At 47.8% G+C, this 17,327-nt stretch overlaps 1 protein-coding gene across 2 annotated transcripts; it reads right to left on the bottom strand.

Annotated features, from left to right (window-relative positions):
- Window positions 1–630: 630 nt before the first annotated feature.
- On the bottom strand, window positions 631–16,862 carry kpnb1 (karyopherin (importin) beta 1). Of its 2 annotated transcripts, none has more exons than XM_077008275.1 (22): window positions 16,480–16,862; window positions 15,243–15,301; window positions 14,268–14,450; window positions 13,949–14,149; window positions 13,070–13,222; window positions 12,745–12,804; window positions 12,532–12,639; window positions 12,270–12,380; window positions 12,020–12,121; window positions 11,236–11,460; window positions 10,458–10,649; window positions 10,044–10,174; window positions 9,410–9,557; window positions 8,959–9,030; window positions 8,699–8,843; window positions 8,509–8,591; window positions 8,005–8,112; window positions 7,756–7,899; window positions 7,169–7,274; window positions 3,761–3,875; window positions 2,980–3,141; window positions 631–2,604 (listed from the first exon to the last, which is right to left on the bottom strand). In XM_077008275.1, coding segments are annotated over exons 1-22 (2,649 nt in total). In that variant the 5' UTR covers window positions 16,520–16,862; the 3' UTR covers window positions 631–2,603. The 2 variants fall into 2 exon arrangements, with proteins under 2 accessions (XP_076864390.1, XP_076864391.1); XM_077008276.1 differs by having other exon boundaries at window positions 12,532–12,621; window positions 16,480–16,861.
- Between the last annotated feature and the right edge of the window lie 465 nt (window positions 16,863–17,327).

Here is a 17,327-nt window from a genome sequence, read left to right as displayed (position 1 = left end):
GAACCAAAATGCTGCGTGGTCAGTCAGAATCAGGAATTGGCTTTTTAATTTATGGTCACAATTATTTGATATAAAAACTTTAATTCCCAGTCTGTTTATCCCGTTGGTTCTGCGGTGTCTGACGGGTCTTCGGAACAGAGTCTCGTTTCCCAAAGTGAGTGATTTGTCTCAAGCTCCAGACTTCATCGAACTTGGGACGAGCAGAGAAAAATATAAAGTTCTCAATTGTAAAGTGAAGAACATTTTTCTTGTTCTATTTCAAGCGCCTGTCATATGCAATTATACGTAAATACACATGCGAGATGAGTTTTTATAACATTTTTTGCATGACTAGATGCACCGTCCTACTTAATTTACATGCAACCAAGACGTCCTGTGGTTTTTGCTGAATTCTGTAAGACCAAATAATTGCTAGTACACACCAAAATAAGTAGAAATATGTAGAACTGATAAAAATGCAAACCGTCTGAACACCTGCATGTAGTTCTGTTGTAAAATAATTTTTGACATCTCACAAAAAAAGGGATTAAGGTGCAAGATTGAGGCAGTGTCAACAGGACTCGCACTCAACATTAAACAGTTCACCTCAAGGCCCAGGGAACAGTACCTGCAGAAACACACACACAAGCATTTCATGACTTTAGTCATTTATTAGCTTTATAAGGACCTTTACAAGCACAAGATGGCTTGAGCGTTCACAACTTGTGCAATGTGAACATCGCAAAAGTAACTGGATCAAGCTGGAATGCTCTTCTTTCCTGTACAGTTAATTATCTAACACATTATGAAAAGCAGGTAAAACATCGGGTGATGTTTCCTACACACGGTCAGCTCTCCTCAGAGGGGACCCTTCCACTGTTAGAATCAGGAGGGGAGGCCAAAAAGAATTTAAAAGAAAAAGAAAATCCTGCTTCAAGGAATAAAATCAAGTTGTTGTGGAAACCAGAGCGGTTTGTTTTCACACCCTAGTACAGCAGAGAGAAATAAATTAGCCTGAAGCACCACAACTGATAGGGGAATGTTTGATATCATTTTATTGTGGGTTCTTTCAGACAAATGGAAAAATATAACCTTATACAAACATCTGATTCTCTCGTTTTTTTTTTTGTTTGTTTTTTTTTTTTAAACCAAGCTTGGAAGTCTCCCATTCCCAACCAAGTGCAGCAAAAAAGCCAAACAGGGCTGAAATCCCAAGCGGATCCTAATTAATCAGGTCACACCAGGTCAATCCCAGGCTCACTTTGCATTTCTAAAGGTGGTGAGCGCATCATCCCCTCTTCATTAATCCTCAACCTTTCAGCCCGTTCTGAATTATTAGTAATTTGGCACTTTTCCCCTGCGTTTAAAAAAATCACCTGGGAGACCTCCGTGTTTTTCATTGAATCTAGTGCCTTCACCCTCTTCCTAAGATGACGACCCCGTGTGCATCCCCAAGTGCTTCAAACAACCAGTCTTCGCCTTGAGTAGCAATACTCTCTCCTAACTAAGGCTACTGAAAAGGTTCTGCACACCTTAAGAGCCCACACTGATAAGTAAAGAAAGGAGGAGGGAAAAATAAAAAGATGCTTTTGGAGAAAAAAAAAAAGAAAAAAAAAAAAAAATCGTGAAGAATTGTCAGTGATTCACTTGCACAAAGTAAGGGAGGCTCCTACCAGCACAGGTGACCTGGCTCGCTCGTGTAGACTTCACAAGTGCAGCTCACTGAATTCGCATTAAGCTATGTATAATTTTTTTATTATTAGCTGAAAGAAGAGAAGGGGCGGGGTTTAGAGACAGCAAACCCCTCCCCTCACGCATACAGACACACTCTCACGGCAGACCAGCCAGCTCCGGTCTTGGCCATCGTCAACTCCAGCAGAGATCTCTTCCCGGTTGGTCGAACGGCAGTTACGCGATCCGCTCCCCCCTTTCCCCCCTGTTCTTTCCACATATGATTGGAAGCGATCGTCACTTTAACAGATTCCTTCGAGTCAGAAACAGTGCTTAGAAGAGGCCAAAAAAAACAAAAAAACCCCAAAAATAATAATAAAAAAAAAAAAAACCCCACTCAACCTCGCAAAGAAAAGGTGGTGTGGGGGGTTTCACATATCCGTTGGATGGGTTAAGGAGTCCTTTCATGAGCATAGAGAAACCACATTTTGGCAGGTAGCCCAGCCTCTCCTCAGTCTCACGGTCCTGTTGTTGACCAAGTTGTTGTTTAATAAGAGCCTATATAGGAACTAGTCAGCTACAGCAATCCAGTTCATATTGTCCTTGTTGGGTCAGAGTCAGTCCACAGGTGAAAGAAAGGGTAAGATCAGAAGGGCGAGAGAAGAGTATTTTCTTTTTTTCTCCTTTTTGAGGTGAGGGGGTAAGGGGAGGGGGGGATTAACGGGGAGGGGGGGTGCTGTTTGTCCGCCGGCGACTGCTGGAATTGTACTCAGAAGGTGGTGTGATGTCATTCGTCACGTACACTCGCGCTCACTTGCTCTCACTCGCTCTCACTCTCACTCAGGCCAGCACACACCGCTGTCTTCGGCTTCCACTCGCGCGTGCAAAACACAGAACTCACTCCACTGGGCCGCTTCTCTCAAGGTTTAAGGTTCCCCCAATCAGGAGACGGATCTGGAAGAGGAGCAGGAGTTAAGAGCGGCGCTCTCTCTGGAACCTCGCACACACAAACCTGAACGAATCCGCCAGAACGCGTCTTAAGTAACTCTGGCCCTTTCCTCGCGGTGCTCTTTATGAGAAGCTTCCCACCGCGTAAAAGCGAGCGGGTGTTCGTTAATGGCGTGTGTATCTGTTTGTTTATTTGAAGTACTGACAAAGAGGTTCTCATAACGGCTGCAAGGCAGCCCAACACATTTGACCTGCAGGAGAGAGACGACTCAACCCCAGCAGATGAAACGAGAAGTGAACATGAAATATGCGTGTGTGTGTGGTAGACTTTGTCCAAAGGTAAGTGGGGGTGTGTGTGGTGTGGAGGAGGGGCACACCCACCAGGCCTGACTCTTCAGCTTGCGCAGCTCTTTGGTGGCCCAGGTGGCCAGGGTCTTGGTCTTGTTGGTCTTAGACCTCCGTCCCTCCGTCAGCAGGTCATTGATCTGGGGCCGAACCTCCACAAGCTTCATCACGTCTTTGCCAAAGGTCGTGCAGAGGTCACTAGAGAATAAAGGAAGAGGTGATGCTGCTTGAAGATATACATCATGTGGATTCTAATCTATAGGTCAATATAACCGATAACGTACATGTAACCAGTCCAAATGGCAAATTAGACTTCGGTCATGACATGACATTACTGAGAATTTAAGTGATGACAAAAACATTAAATCACTTGGTGCCACACACCATTACCATGTGACTTATTGCAGTCACCTTTATTTAACCGTTCCCTTTGTTCTCATCTACAGCTCCTTAAACATTCATAGAACAGAGAAGACGGCATAGGCCACAAACAAGAAACGGGTGAAGGCACAAACATGAGAGGCCTTTTAAACACCCACACAGGCCAACACGCATAATTCCAATATTCATTTAACTAGATGAACAGCCTGCTGAAAATTTTCGTTTGCCCTTAATCTGGGAAGCTGGTTGTACATGTACAAATAAGTACTTCACTGTTAACATTTTCCATTAATGTTAATTATTAACATTACAAAGGAGTAGTTTAGTAACTTCTTGCTACCTGGAAGAACTGTGGCCCCGCCCACAGAAGAACCATGGCCCCGCCCACAGAAGAACTACTAAAGAAGGTTGTGGACAGGAGCGGCGTGACTCTTACCCGATGAGACCGACGGCGTTGGCCACCACCCCATCAGAGTGGTCCTCATCTTCAGCAATGTGGTGGATGAAGGACAAGATGAACTCCACCCGCGGCTGCACCAGCATCACATCAGCTACCGGCAGAGACATGAAGCGGAACTCCATTAATACCCAAACACCACCCATCTGCACAACCCAACTCCATTAAAACCCAAACACCACCCATCTGCACAACCAAGCGCCATTAAAACCCAAACACCACCCATCTGCACAACCAAGTGCCATTAAAACCCAAACACCACCCATCTGCACAACCCAACTGCATTAAAACCCAAACACCACCCATCTGCACAACCGAACGCCATTAAAACCCAAACACCACCCATCTGCACAACCGAACGCCATTAAAACCCAAACACCACCCATCTGCACAACCCAACTCCATTAAAACCCAAAACACCACAGACATCCAGTCACCCGGCAAGGGTCGAAAGTGTAAGAAAGATTATGGGATTTGCAGCGCTCATTTTAATCCAACTATAAAGTAGTATAGAATTTATGTAACCACAATCTCCAAGTTGAAAAAACCAGGTTAAGGCCAAATTAAAACACACCAGACAATATATATACACGTATACACAAGAATATAAACATATATATTAGGGGTGTCACGATTTCAATATTTAATCGAAATCGATTTAAATTATGTCAAGATCTCGAGCCTCGAAGTCAAAAAGAGCTGGCAATTCGCGAGGTCGTGCACCTCTCGAATTTTGTAACTTCGCGCGCGCCGCACTTTAATGCAACGAACCAAGTCATGTTTGCTGGGCTCAAATACCTTTACAAGGTGGAATTAAAGCACTTGTATGTCACTTTCAAGGTCCATTTCAATAAATCCCAGCATGTTAAATCTAATTAAGTTATTAAGTTATTATTAAGTTATTAACATTTATACAGATACTCGTAATGATTCAAAATAATTTGCTTTTTCATCACATTATTTAATTGTTTATTTTCAAAATGCCCAATCTTAACGTCTTCACGTTCTCTCATTTTTCGTCCAGGAATTACAAGAGGCTCGTATTTGTTAACATAATACAAGAGAACTGTTGTTACAATTTCAAGCATTTTCAAGTACTTTAGCCTAAATTCCAGCACTTTTCAAACCTGAAACACAAAGCAACATTAAAATTGGTCAGGTAAATGTTCCTTCCCCTGTTTTTGAGGGGTGTTTCTTTATACTACCACATCATTTCGGAAAACACTGCAAAGAATGTGACGCGCCAAGTATAAACGCCTCCGCCTTTCATACAGGTTCACGCGAGGTGTGCAGAGTCGTGCGCTATGGTCACTCACGAAAGTAGCCTATAAGGTCGCATCTTACAACTAAAGTGTTGCCCTCCATGTATGAAGACACTGAAGAAATTGTTTAAGACATTTTGTAGGATAGAGTTTAGTTTGTTAAGGCTCTATTTGTTCTATTATTTTGTACATGACTTCCTGTATTTTTATTATTATTTATTTTATGTTGCACATTGCTGTTTTAATAGTGCACATTGCTGCTACCAAAAAGCCACTAGATAGCAGGTACCCTCTGTGACCACTCACTTTTGTTATTATTGTTTGTTTGTTTTTGTTCTTTTCCACTGAGAACAAGATTGTTACATTTATCTTAATTAAATTATTAAAATTTGACCATTAGTGCCTAATGTTGTGTATTACAGATCACTTGTAGCACTTTACATCACTTATATCAAACCCACCTTTTGAAATAAGATATTGTACATTTGATTAATCAAACCAATGTCTGACCATAGACTAGGGGTGGGCGATTTGGGAAAAAAATGTTAGCACAATTTTTTTTTGCATAAAATCACGATTTCGATTTTTTATCATGATATTCCATCCAAAAAAAAAAAGGAAGGGGGGGGGGGGGCGCGCTACAACACTTTCTTTCTAAGCAGATTTTAACGAGTGACACTGATAAAGTGCACTATTGCACTAAATATACAATATTTCCCAGCACGTTAAACTTAATTAAGTTAAATATTTATACATATAGTCGAAATTATTCGAAATTATTCACTTTATCACATTATTTAGTGGTTGTTTATTTTCAAAACGCCCAATCTTAACGTCTTCACGTTCTCTCATGTTTCGTCCTGGAATTACAAGAGGCACGTATTTGTTAACGTAATACAAGAGAACTGTTCAGTCAGACAACTATTTGTTGTGAAACGAAGTAATTACAATTTCAAGCATTTTCAAGTAGTCTACTTTAGCCTAAATTCCAGCACTTTTCAAACCTGAAACACAAAGCAACATTAAAATTGGTCAGGTAAATGTTCCTTCCTGTTTTTGAGGGGTGTTTCTTTATACTACCACATATCGTTTCGGAGAACACTGCAAAGAACGCGGAGTGACGCGGCAAGTTTAAGTACCTGTATAAACGCTCGCCGTTCGCACAGGTTCGCGTGAGGTGTGTGTGCATCGGACGTTTTCACATGTTCTTTGCACACCTTACATATCGCTGAAGTTTGGACTTGGTCAGTGGAAGAAAGTCCGAACCAATTCCATATTACAGAGGTGGATTTCCTCTTCGTTACCAGCTCCTCGGTTTGGCTTTCAGCCATGGTTGTCCACTTTTAGTTTTTACCAACACAACATGGAGGCGTGGAAGACACACAGTTCGCTGTGATTGGTCAGTCCAACGCCCTACTCGGCCGCATCGGCGGGAACCAGCATAACAAAAAAGTCATTGCGCTGATTGGCAAAGGCGATCTATATGATTTCTCTAATTTGGTAGATCGCCTGCGATTCTCCACTCGTTATCGCTATTCACGATTTTCTATCGTCATATCATGCACCCCTACCATAGACTAATCTAAAACTGGCTTAGGCCTCTCTGCTGTAATTCGAGAATCGAATCGAGACCCTAACATCGGAAATACAATCGAACCGAGGATTGTAGGCTACCAACACAATGGCACAGAGGAGGCGAGGAAGAGGAAGCATGTGTGGGCTGATGAGCTGTTTCTCACCATCACACCACACTGCACCAAATCACATCATGTAAAGAAAGTAGATAACGCCCCACACTCAACAAGTCCAATCTACACAGGACATGTTTTGGTGATCGTTTTGTGTGTGTGTGTATGATAGGCCAAACCACATCAAAAAAGCTGCATTTTGTACCCATGTACATCTGGACAAGACCTTAGAAGTGACTATGCAATTAAGTAGTTTCTTGAAATAGTAAGAGAAGCTCTTGTATGTTTATCGTGTTCGTACAGCCGTCCTAGAACACCCAAATCAGATTTGCGCATACATGTTCTTGAAATCAACACAGTGAGCGATTCGGCGATACAGCGCCCATGGGCTAGGGGGCGCTGTGGGGCCGCTGCCATGTCTATAAGGCGTAACTCACGGTGTACATTCTCCTGGTCTCCTTTCAGGCCCTGGATGATGCCCGTGTAGGCCTCCAGACAGCCTTCCCTCAGCTCATTCAGATAGTCCACCATATCATAGTCTGTCTGTAATGAGAGAGAGACACAGAGGGAGAGACAGCTGGTCAACACTGGTTGTACAGTCAGCAGAAAGCAACGAGGACACAGGTGCAGGTCTCTCGAGGAAACATCACTTCAAGAGAACTGCAGGATCAAACCAGACAGCAAGTCTGAGAGTACAAAAGGCTCCGGCACTGCGACCAGCACAGGGTCACGCCACGTTCTCAACACCCACAGAAAGCCTCACCACGCAATAGAAGTGAAGGGGAAAGGAAGAAAGTCAGACACGTTTTTGGTATCAATACGTTTTTGGTATCAGGGACTCCATGTCGATGATTGATTGCATTTCCAACAGCACACCACCGCCCTCTGGCATAAATCTTCATTATGTGTACACAACACCAATATCAGAGGCCACAGAGCCAACAGTAGGACACACGTGGAAAGTGAGAAAGTGACCTACATCTGTGGTGAGGTGGCGGGAAACAGCAGCGGAGTGGAGTTTTACCTTGTCCACCTGTGCCTGTGAAGCTTGCTGCAGGGTGTCCAGCACAACGTCCAGGTACTTTTTAAACTCTCCTCCAATGGCCAGGGCGATGTCACCAAACACAGACAGGATCTGAGGCTTCACAGACCTGTGGACGTTCTCATTCTGCAACCAGACAACACGCACACGGGCAGGTTTTTACAGGAGTGGGCTCTGGGCCACGCCTCTCGAGGGCGGCGTACGGCTGTGACGGTGCAAGCAGACACTTACACCCAGATTCTCTAGCAGCAGCTGCATGATTTCATCACAGTAAGGCAAAATGTTGGCCATCAAGGCCCTGCACAAGTCACACACCAGACCCACGGCAGCGAGACACACCTGGGGGTGGAGGGAAGAGCAGAGAGAGAGAGAGATTGTTCCTGGACTAAAGGACACATGACAAATATACTCCCAAGCACACCATTACAATGTGAACGTGTCGAGTCTGGATGTATCCAGAGTGGACGGAGATCAGCCCAGCTATCTCACACACTGGAGTCAACACCCTGGACTCTGTTTGATCTGTGACGACCTAAAACCCTGACACACCAGACCTTGAAGTGGTAGGAGGAACTGTCGCCACAACTCCGTTTCACTGTGTGGTCTTCCGCATGAGTGCATCCATGTATTACTTTCACTCTCAATCTCAAACCATTAGACATTTGAATAAAACAACTAAAATATAGATCTTAACCAAAAGCAACAGATAAGCATACAAGTAAAACACTGGTCTACCTGATATTCAGCATAGTTCTTAAGTCCGATAACCAAAAAGGGTTTGAAGGCATCCATGTATTTCAAGAAGTCACTGCCCAGAACTAGAGAAAGAAGGAGAGAATCCATTGAAGCAGAGACAACACTTTGAACACCAAGCATAACCAGGCTGTTTGGGCCGACGCCTTTCCCCCCCCCCGCGACCTCCGACCTTCCACCAGCGTGCTGACGGCCATGAGGGCGTCCTCCTGCACGCCGCCCGAGCCCGCCGTGCTCTGGAACATGCGTAGGAGCGAGGCCATGACCACGTCGGAGATCTGCAGCGCGTCCTGGTGCTGCACCTTCCTCAAGACGTTCTGAGGGAGGAGGAGGAGGAGGAAGGGGGCGGGGTTAAACGATTTGTGGGTGGGACCGATCCAACGGTTACGGAGGTCGTGGGCCCGAGAGGAAGGGCCAGAGGCGGAGACGCACCTGCAGCGTGGCGCACAGGAGCGACTGGAGATCGTTGAACTGGATTCGGTCCGACGTGCTCTGGATGTGCGACTGGGGAGAGGTGCACAACACCACAGGCGTGTCAGAAGAGTTCTCCACATTTCACAAAACTGCCTCTTTTAGGTCAATTTCATGAAAAACACTTGCACACCAAGTTTGCAAAGCTGCTACAAACCATTTCCTTAGTCTATTACAAGACGCAGAGTGAACGTGTCGAGTCTGGATGTGCCCAGAGTGGACGGAGATCAGCCCAGCTATCTCACACACTGGAGTAAACACCCTGGACTCTGTTTGATCTGTGACGACCTAAAACCCTGACACACCAGTCCTCGAAGTGGCAGGAGGAACTGTCGTCACACACCTGTCCGCTGCTCAGATATCTCTACCTCTCCAGAGCCCTGAACGAGGGCGACCAGCGGGTCTTTCTCACCTCCATCTGAAGAACCTGCTGCAGCCGCTCCATAATGACCAGCGTGGTCTTCTGCACGGCGGGGTAACAGTCCTTAGCGCTATTCTTCACGATCTCCATCAGGGCCTCGTACGCCGCGCTGCGCAGGTTGTTCTGGTGCCCGTCCGGCCTGTTCAAACCCAGGACACACAGTCAGGGATCGGGGGGCAAGTCCATGGATTAAGACTCACTTTTAATGCCAACGCTAGCTAACGGTTCGCTTTGCTGGAGCACATTGTAAATAAAGCAATAACTTGGTTTAATACGGCCCCTCAGAAACGAGTTTGCTGTTGTTTCAACACACCACAAATGCATGGAGGCTGAGTGAGACCACCCGCGTAGGGAGAGGTGACTATGACAGACCCGTGTTGGGTTAATCTCTTTATTCAAGCAACCACACGGTGCAGCCCAAGCCCTACAGCATGTGTAAAGGAAGCAGTTTTGTGCAATACATGCACTACAGTGATCATAAAAAAGATTAAAAAAAAACCCCAGGGTGACATATCTTACAACAGTGGTGCTCTTATGCATCTTATAAGCCACTTGCACTCAAAACATCTGTTTCAATGCCAACACGTTTTGTGGCCCATTTCACAACCCTGAGGATGGGGCTTACCGGTCAGTGGTTTCCAGAAGTTTCTGGACGATGATCTCGAAGGAGGAGGACAGGCAGTACGTGCTGGGCTCCTCCTGATCCTCGGCGGCATCCGTGGCTTCGTACGCCGCCTCGGCCAAGCTGGAGAAGGCCTGACCGCCAAACCACAAACCAACCGTTCAAACCCCTCATGAAACCCGCAACAGTGAGCTTACGCTACCGTCAGAATAACCGAGGACCAAACCAAACAAGGTGATGGGGTGAAGAACCCCACATTAACCTATATGTGAACACGACCACGGTGCACTCAGGACACCGGATCCGTTTCTACCTCGGTGAAGGACACGCCACAGTGACGGTGTGGGCTTTAGCCCGTGGTGTCAACAGTGGAAGGTGAAGCGGGCCCCTTGTGGTTCGGGGTGGTGAGGTGTTTACCCAGCAGACGTTGGAAGCCACGCGGGGCTCGGCACCGAGTCCTTCGATCAGACACTGGAGCAGAGGGGCCAGGTACATCTCGTTAATCGCAGCCTCGGGCAGCAGGTCGCAGATGCGGCCCACCGTCCACGCCGTGGTGTCCCTCACCACCACGCTGGGGTCCTTCATCAGCTCGATCAGCGTGGGCATGGCCTACAGCGGGGGAGACGGGCGTCGGTCTTCGCGAATACAAGGCCCTAAATTCCCTCCACATGCGATTTCCTGCACTAGTGTCCCCTCTGAACAGAAAGGTTTTGCAACCAATATGAAGGTGATGACTATCACTATCAAACTGCATTGTGTCGCTCTGATGAGTCATATCCTAGGACCAATACAGGGCTCGGTCCCACAGCCCAACAGCACCACCTACCTGCGATTGGAAAACAGTGCGACACCGTGTGCAGACAGCCACTGGGTATACCATTACTCCTCAGCAGAGTGGTAAAACTAGACTCAACACTGACACCTGACTGGCTGGTGTGTTGCTTAGCAACAGGGGGGATGCCAACCTTCCTACCCAGGGAGAGCAAAGCTAAGCGAGCCAATGAACAGAGGCGAGGGAATACATCAGAGCCTCTCCGGCCCGCCTCCTCCCAGCAAGGGAACCCAATCAGGCAAGATGAAATCAAACTACTTCAGCCACGGCATTAACGCCGTATTTGATCACAGAGAACATGTTAAAAATATAAACACACACACGCAGGAAGGAAACGGCCAGCCGGATTTCCGAGCCACTGACCTGGATGACGAGCGGTTTGAGCTGGTTGAGCTCGGGGCCCTCCAGGATGGAGCCGAACGCCATGACGGAGGCGTCGCGGTAGCGCCAGTCCGGGTGCTTGATGTTCTCCTTGATGAAGGGCAGGACGTGGGGCACCACGTCGTCCTCGCAGCAGGTGGCCAACAGCATCAGGCACACGCCCGCCGCCTTACACGGGTTCCAGTCGTCATCGTCGTCGTTCTCATCCTGGTACACGGCGACAGCACAGGCTCGGTTTCAAAGAGCCCACACGCATGGCGAAAGTGCGCGAAAACACTTTCCTTAAAAGTACTGCCATTCTTACATAATACAACAAAATATTTTTTTTTAAACCCACATACACCGTGGCTCCATGCCTGTTAGAAATATTCTCACATCGTGAGAGAATTCAATTTGCAAACTCTCAAGTTACAGTATAAGTAAAGATTTGTGTCTGGTCTTGTCCTGACCTGAGAGAACGCAGTTCAATTACCCCACACACGCCTCACGAGGTGTCATGACCCCCGTTAACGCCCCAGAGGAACACCTCCAGTGAGGCTCTAGATTTATTCATGGCATTCGCTTCGATCGCCACACAGCACAGATATGACTGCACGCATTTAACGGCGGTTTGAAACAAACAAAAAAAAAACCCCCCCAAAAAAACCAAACACCCCTCTACCTTTCCAGGACTCATACAGAGTCCAAAACCACAAACACAGTCCAAGATTACATCTTACTCCAGGGTTAGGAGGAGAACGTGAGGGGTGGGGTGTGGGTGGAGCACCTGTTTGGTGAGCGTCTGTGTGAGGATGGGAACCAAGTACTGCAACGCTCCCTTCGCATAGAACTTGCTGGTGTGCTCGGGGGGGCGGCCTTGCTCCGACGCCTGGCGGGACACAACAGCCCACATCTGGTTACTTTTCTCTGGTAACGTTCAACGTGGAAGATTCTGAGGCCAAGATCCGCTTTACCCAGGTAAAATGAGAGACGCACCATGACGGAGCGATTAAGACAGAACCCACTGAGACACTCACCTCTGTGGCTTCGATGGCCAGATCCATCTCTTCATCACACACGTTGGACCAAAACTCGATTCCTTGTAAGGCAACTTCATCGATATCGCTCTTCATGGCTTCTATTGTAATCTAAAAGCAGCCGTGGGAGAGAGTTGGGTTATAAAACAGCACAAGCGTCTTGGTGCCCATTAAGGCCTTAAGATTAGCACTGCAAGTAAAATCTGGAAAGTCCACCAAGTTACGACATCAAGGTCACCAATGATGGAACATAGTAACTCACTGCAAAGAGTGCCGGCCCCATATACGTCTCCATGTACTGGTAATACAAGGACATGATCTTCACCAGGTTCTGCAATGCTGCCACTCTGACCTGGTGGATACAGTTTGCCTGGTCACCCATTGAACACAACACACGCACAACACCAACATTACAACAAACGCACATCTCCCTCAACACACACCGTGTCGGTAGATCAGACATCTCAACACTCACCCTGGTGTCTGGGCACTGTGTGGCTTCACAGACCACTTGCATGATGAAGTGTCTTTCCGTCTGGGATGAGGAAAACAGAACCAAAACCAATGAGCAAAACTGAGATTTCACGAGTGTTTCAACTCCAATCTGAGATCAATGCTGGTATCTGAACTCAAGTGATGATTAAACCATGATCTGCGTCAGCGTCGAGACACAAAGTCCCCGAAACTGAGAGTAAGAAACACTGCTTTGTAAAGTTGTGCGGTGCGTTGAAGGGGTGGGGTGGGGGGGTGTTTACGGTCTGAATAAGTGCTTCATAAACAGCGTTTGGTGGGGGCGGTACCTCCTTGTCGAAGTTGGCTTTGGTGAACTCCAGAGAGTTGAGCAGCGCGTTGGTGGCGGCGAGCTTGACGTTGTTGCTGGGCTCCTCCTTCCTCATGCCCTGGATGATGGCCGTCAGGATCTGGTTGGCGCTGTCCTGGAGCTGCTCTGGGTCCTGACATCAACACACAACCAAACCGGTTTGGCCATTGTAAGTGGGCCAATCCATGTACGGTAACCATAGCAGAGTTTGTCACACATTTAACTCCACAGCGAAAGAAAGAATGGTAAGTGCACCCAAAGAACGTGGGTCTAAACGGCATTATAGCAGTATGGCTCACACTGCAAACTCTCAAGACTTTTTCAAACATTAAATGAATGACTGATGTGACAGATTTGTGAATAATGATGAACAGAGATGCCCAAGTGTTCTGGAGGAGGGTGGAGCACAAGTGTTAAGGACTTCCTTCTGGTACAAACAGACTCCTTAGCTCAAAGTCTTCACTCAGATCCATTTTCTTGGTGATCTGACCGATTCTTAATATTAGAGATCTCCAAACATATTTAAAACAAGGCAATAAAAGGCAAAGTGGCTTTAATACTCATTTTAGGATTCATTTGGTGACTCAAAATAAAACAAAATTATACTCCAGAACACACTAGCATTTTCAGTTAAAGTAGCGTGCGAGACATCTTAGCGGTGTAGATTACATCTGTGAGCATTAGAATGAGGAAAGGTCTGATGCTGCCTGCCACTCTTGAGCAGATTAGGATCATGTCCTCATTTATGACCAGGTACATCGGTCCACATGTGCTGACTGGTCAAGCCCAGCTGGGGCCCGTGGACCACAGAGACGGCCATTAAAGTGGAGACGGGGACAACGGCAGGCGCGTGACTCACTATGTCTTGACAGATGTAGCCGATGGCCTCCAGTGTGGACTCCTTCATGTGCTCTGTGCTGCTGGGGTTGGTCACGTTGGCCACCAGCTGGGGGATGAGCTCGGGCCACTGGCTGACGGGGATCTCGGCACACGCGATGCCCGCCACACACTGGGATGCCGAGCTGGGCCTGTACGTTTCTGTGCCCAGAGTCTGCAGCACCTGTAGGGAGACAGACGAGGTGTGATGAGATTTGGCGGGGGTGGGGGTGGGGGGGGGGGGGTGTTAAGACATTAACAGCAGCAAAATTAATAAACGTAGAAGTTATGAGGCTTCCTACATAGTTCTTGATCTCCCTGCGTGCGTTGGCGTCGATGGCCAGCCATCTCTGCTGGTACTGTGCTTTCACGTCGGGGTCCTTGGATGTGAGGGAGTTCTTCACCTGGAGGCCAGCGGCAACTCGGGCCACCTGGGTGTTCCCGGGGTTGGCCAACACCTTCGAGAGCTCCACCAAGAAAGTGGGCTGTAGAGAGAGGAGGAGTGAGGGACATGAGGGAGGATCAGAACGCCACTTTAACCACTGTAAGCATAGACAGCCTCCATCACGTCACCAGAAATACACACCTGTGTAAAATAAACCTCAGCTCCAAAACACTGACTGCTTCAGATATCTTTGCCATTTGCCTCAGACTGAAAGCAAAACAACCGGTTTTGAAGTCAGGCCGTCCTTGTGCACTTAGCCAATGCTTAAGCACATGGAGCTACAGAGAAAGCTCCATATACATCATTTTAAATGTTTTATTAGATATGGGTAGACTATGGCTTTAGAGACTTGCATGCAAGGTACATGCCTCAGAACACAAGCCAAACACAGTTCAGCCTTATAGATTACTTGGGGTTAGTTCCCTAGCAGTTTAGCCCACGTTGCCCGACGTCTAACAATGGACTGAAAAAACTCCTGCATAAAACGATCAAAACCTGACCGGCAGTGTTGAAACGGTAATCGCTTCTTATAGTTATGTAACCAAATGCCACAAGCGTTTACATTCAACCGATGAACGGTAGAGCGACCTGGGTGTTAACAGGCCTAGCAGCCCGCTAGCGCCCATTCATTCGCACAGGAGCCGCGGTGACGGCGTGGAGGGGGTAGACGGGCCCACGCACACACCGGCACGGCGGGCGGGTCCAGCAGCGACCCGGGGGGGGGGGGGGGGTGTAGGGGTATGCTAGCTGGTTCTGGCGCCACGGTTCAAAGTGAACGGTTAACGAACGCGTTAAGATGCCCGCTGCACGGCGGGAGCGCCTGCCGACTTACCAGATTCTCGATCGCCGCTTGCTCCAAAAACTTCTGCGCCGCCTCCAACTCATGTCGATCTAAAGGGAAACGAGACATTTTTCAAACAACCAAAAATATATACGATCTAAACTTGATCGAGTCGACCAGTCAGTCAGTCCTAGCGATGAAGTCCCCCACCTGACAGCGGGCGGGTTAGCAGTTAGCCTCGCCGGGTTTCAAACAGCTAACTAGCCAACAGGCTCTTTAGCTCGGACAAGCCATCCAGGTTCGCGGTGGATGTAGCGATCGTGTCGTTTCACATCCCGCCGTAGTGCCACGGCCTCGGCCGGGACACCCAAATAAGCAAAATCATCAAAGTCGTCCGCGTCGCACTAGAATAATCGAATATTCGCCACCCGTGGTGTAAAAGACGCGACATGCCAGTGTGGGCAGCGCCAGCTAGCTGATTAAAAAACAACCGAACGTGCCCCTCCCGCTTCATAAAACACAGAATACGGACACATGGATAAACTTTTAATTAGCGGGACGGCTAGCGAGCTACTGGCGTGTCGAGGCGCGCTAACTGTCCTCTCACTACTTAGCGTGTTAGCTGGTCAGCGTGTTAGCTAGCCGTCCGGCTCTGAAGCCAAGCGGTCTCTGTATTTCATATTGGAGCTGGAGCTCGTTAGGGAGGCGCGTCCCTCGCCATAAATCATCGCCCGAACCCCCCAAAACTACACAAACGTGATTGCGACAGTAATCTAGTTCTGGTAAAATCACACCCGAGTGTCTGGAGAGGAAGCGCGCGCGCTAGCTCGCGCGCTAACAGACGCGCTCGTGCAGGCAATGTGGCGGCGAGCGAGCCACGGCCGACCGCCGCCGAGACGGGCCGGTAAACTCGAATTTCTCCTCACGAAAGCCCGCTAAACGGTACAAACACGGTCCCGTTATCGCGACACAAACGTTTATGCTCGATTCTGTGGTAAAAAATCACTTAAATAAAAAATATCCCGTTATTCGCGCCGCCCGCAGCTCCGGTTGATGTGGTCGAAATGCTAACGAGGCTAGCTGGAGGAGCGCGCGAGCAGGCCGCAGCGCCGCCGCCTCGCCTAGCCGCGCTAACACACACGCACACACACACCCCTCCCTACTCACACACAACTTTCTCAGCGCTGACCAAATACCGTCAAATAGCGATCAGCACCGAAAACGTGATTGACGGCGGTGGCGGAGGAGGCACGAGGCGGCGTGAAGGCCGAGCGAGGGCGGGAGTCACCTGGGGAGACGGTCTTTTCCAGGATTGTGATCAGCTCCATTCTGTCCCAGCCACTCTTCACAGAAGTAGTCGCTAGCTGGCTAGTTCAGATTGCCGCGCACAACTCAAACCAAGATTATATTTCCTCGGCGTGTTTACGCCAACGAGGAAGGAAAGCGAGGAAGTTTTCGAGGACCGCGCGCCGAGAGACCCACAAACGTCCACTTTTCCTTTTTTCTTTTCTTGCCGGTCGATGAGTTTTCGATGCCTGCTATTCGCGTTGGAGCGCTCGGCGTATATAACAGGCTCTTCTTAGCAGCTCGCTCTCATCCTGTGTTGTCGGGAGGGAAAGGGCCGCGCGACACTCGCGCGGAAGAACATCACGCGCCGGCGCAGTAGAGAGAGAGAAATCATCCTGCCCTTCCGCGCGCCGCCGTGTCCTCTTCCGCGTGCACGCCCAGTGGAGAAAGTTTTTTTTTTTTGCTTTGCAGCAGTGAAATTATGTCATAAAACCAGGCGTTGACATAAACGCAGTTGATTTATGTAGGCTTGGGAAAACCAAAATAACGATTTAAGATTCCGTGACTGTATGCTTATGCTTCACACTAGGAACGCACTCGCTTAATCACATTAGGAGTTTTAACTTATCTATTAGCTGTGACTTTCTGAAATGAAGGCAATTCTGAGTTCATGTGACACTGACCAATTACATTTTTACGTTCTTTCTGGTCAGTTTAGAAGACGATAAAATCAATGTTTAAATAAGCTACAAATAATTAAAAAATAACTACATCTGAATATGGCCAACTAAGGGAAAGATCACTAGGCTTTCTGATCTCTTTTAGATAAAAAGGCAGATTTTGTACATT

This window comes from Brachyhypopomus gauderio, chromosome 6, assembly GCF_052324685.1.
Source record: "Brachyhypopomus gauderio isolate BG-103 chromosome 6, BGAUD_0.2, whole genome shotgun sequence".
In the NCBI taxonomy this organism is placed as follows: Eukaryota; Metazoa; Chordata; class Actinopteri; order Gymnotiformes; family Hypopomidae; genus Brachyhypopomus; species Brachyhypopomus gauderio.
This window is presented reverse-complemented; position numbering and strand designations above follow the sequence as displayed.

Coding starts and splice junctions, on each gene's coding strand:
- kpnb1 (XM_077008275.1), bottom strand. CDS start 16,519: ATGGAGCTGATCACAATCCTGGAAAAGACCGTCTCCCCAG. Junction 13,223..13,948: donor GCTACATCTGTCAAGACATA/GTGAGTCACGCG, acceptor TGTTGATGTCAG/GACCCAGAGCAGCTCCAGGA. Junction 7,275..7,755: donor CACAGGCACAGGTGGACAAG/GTAAAACTCCAC, acceptor CTCTCATTACAG/ACAGACTATGATATGGTGGA.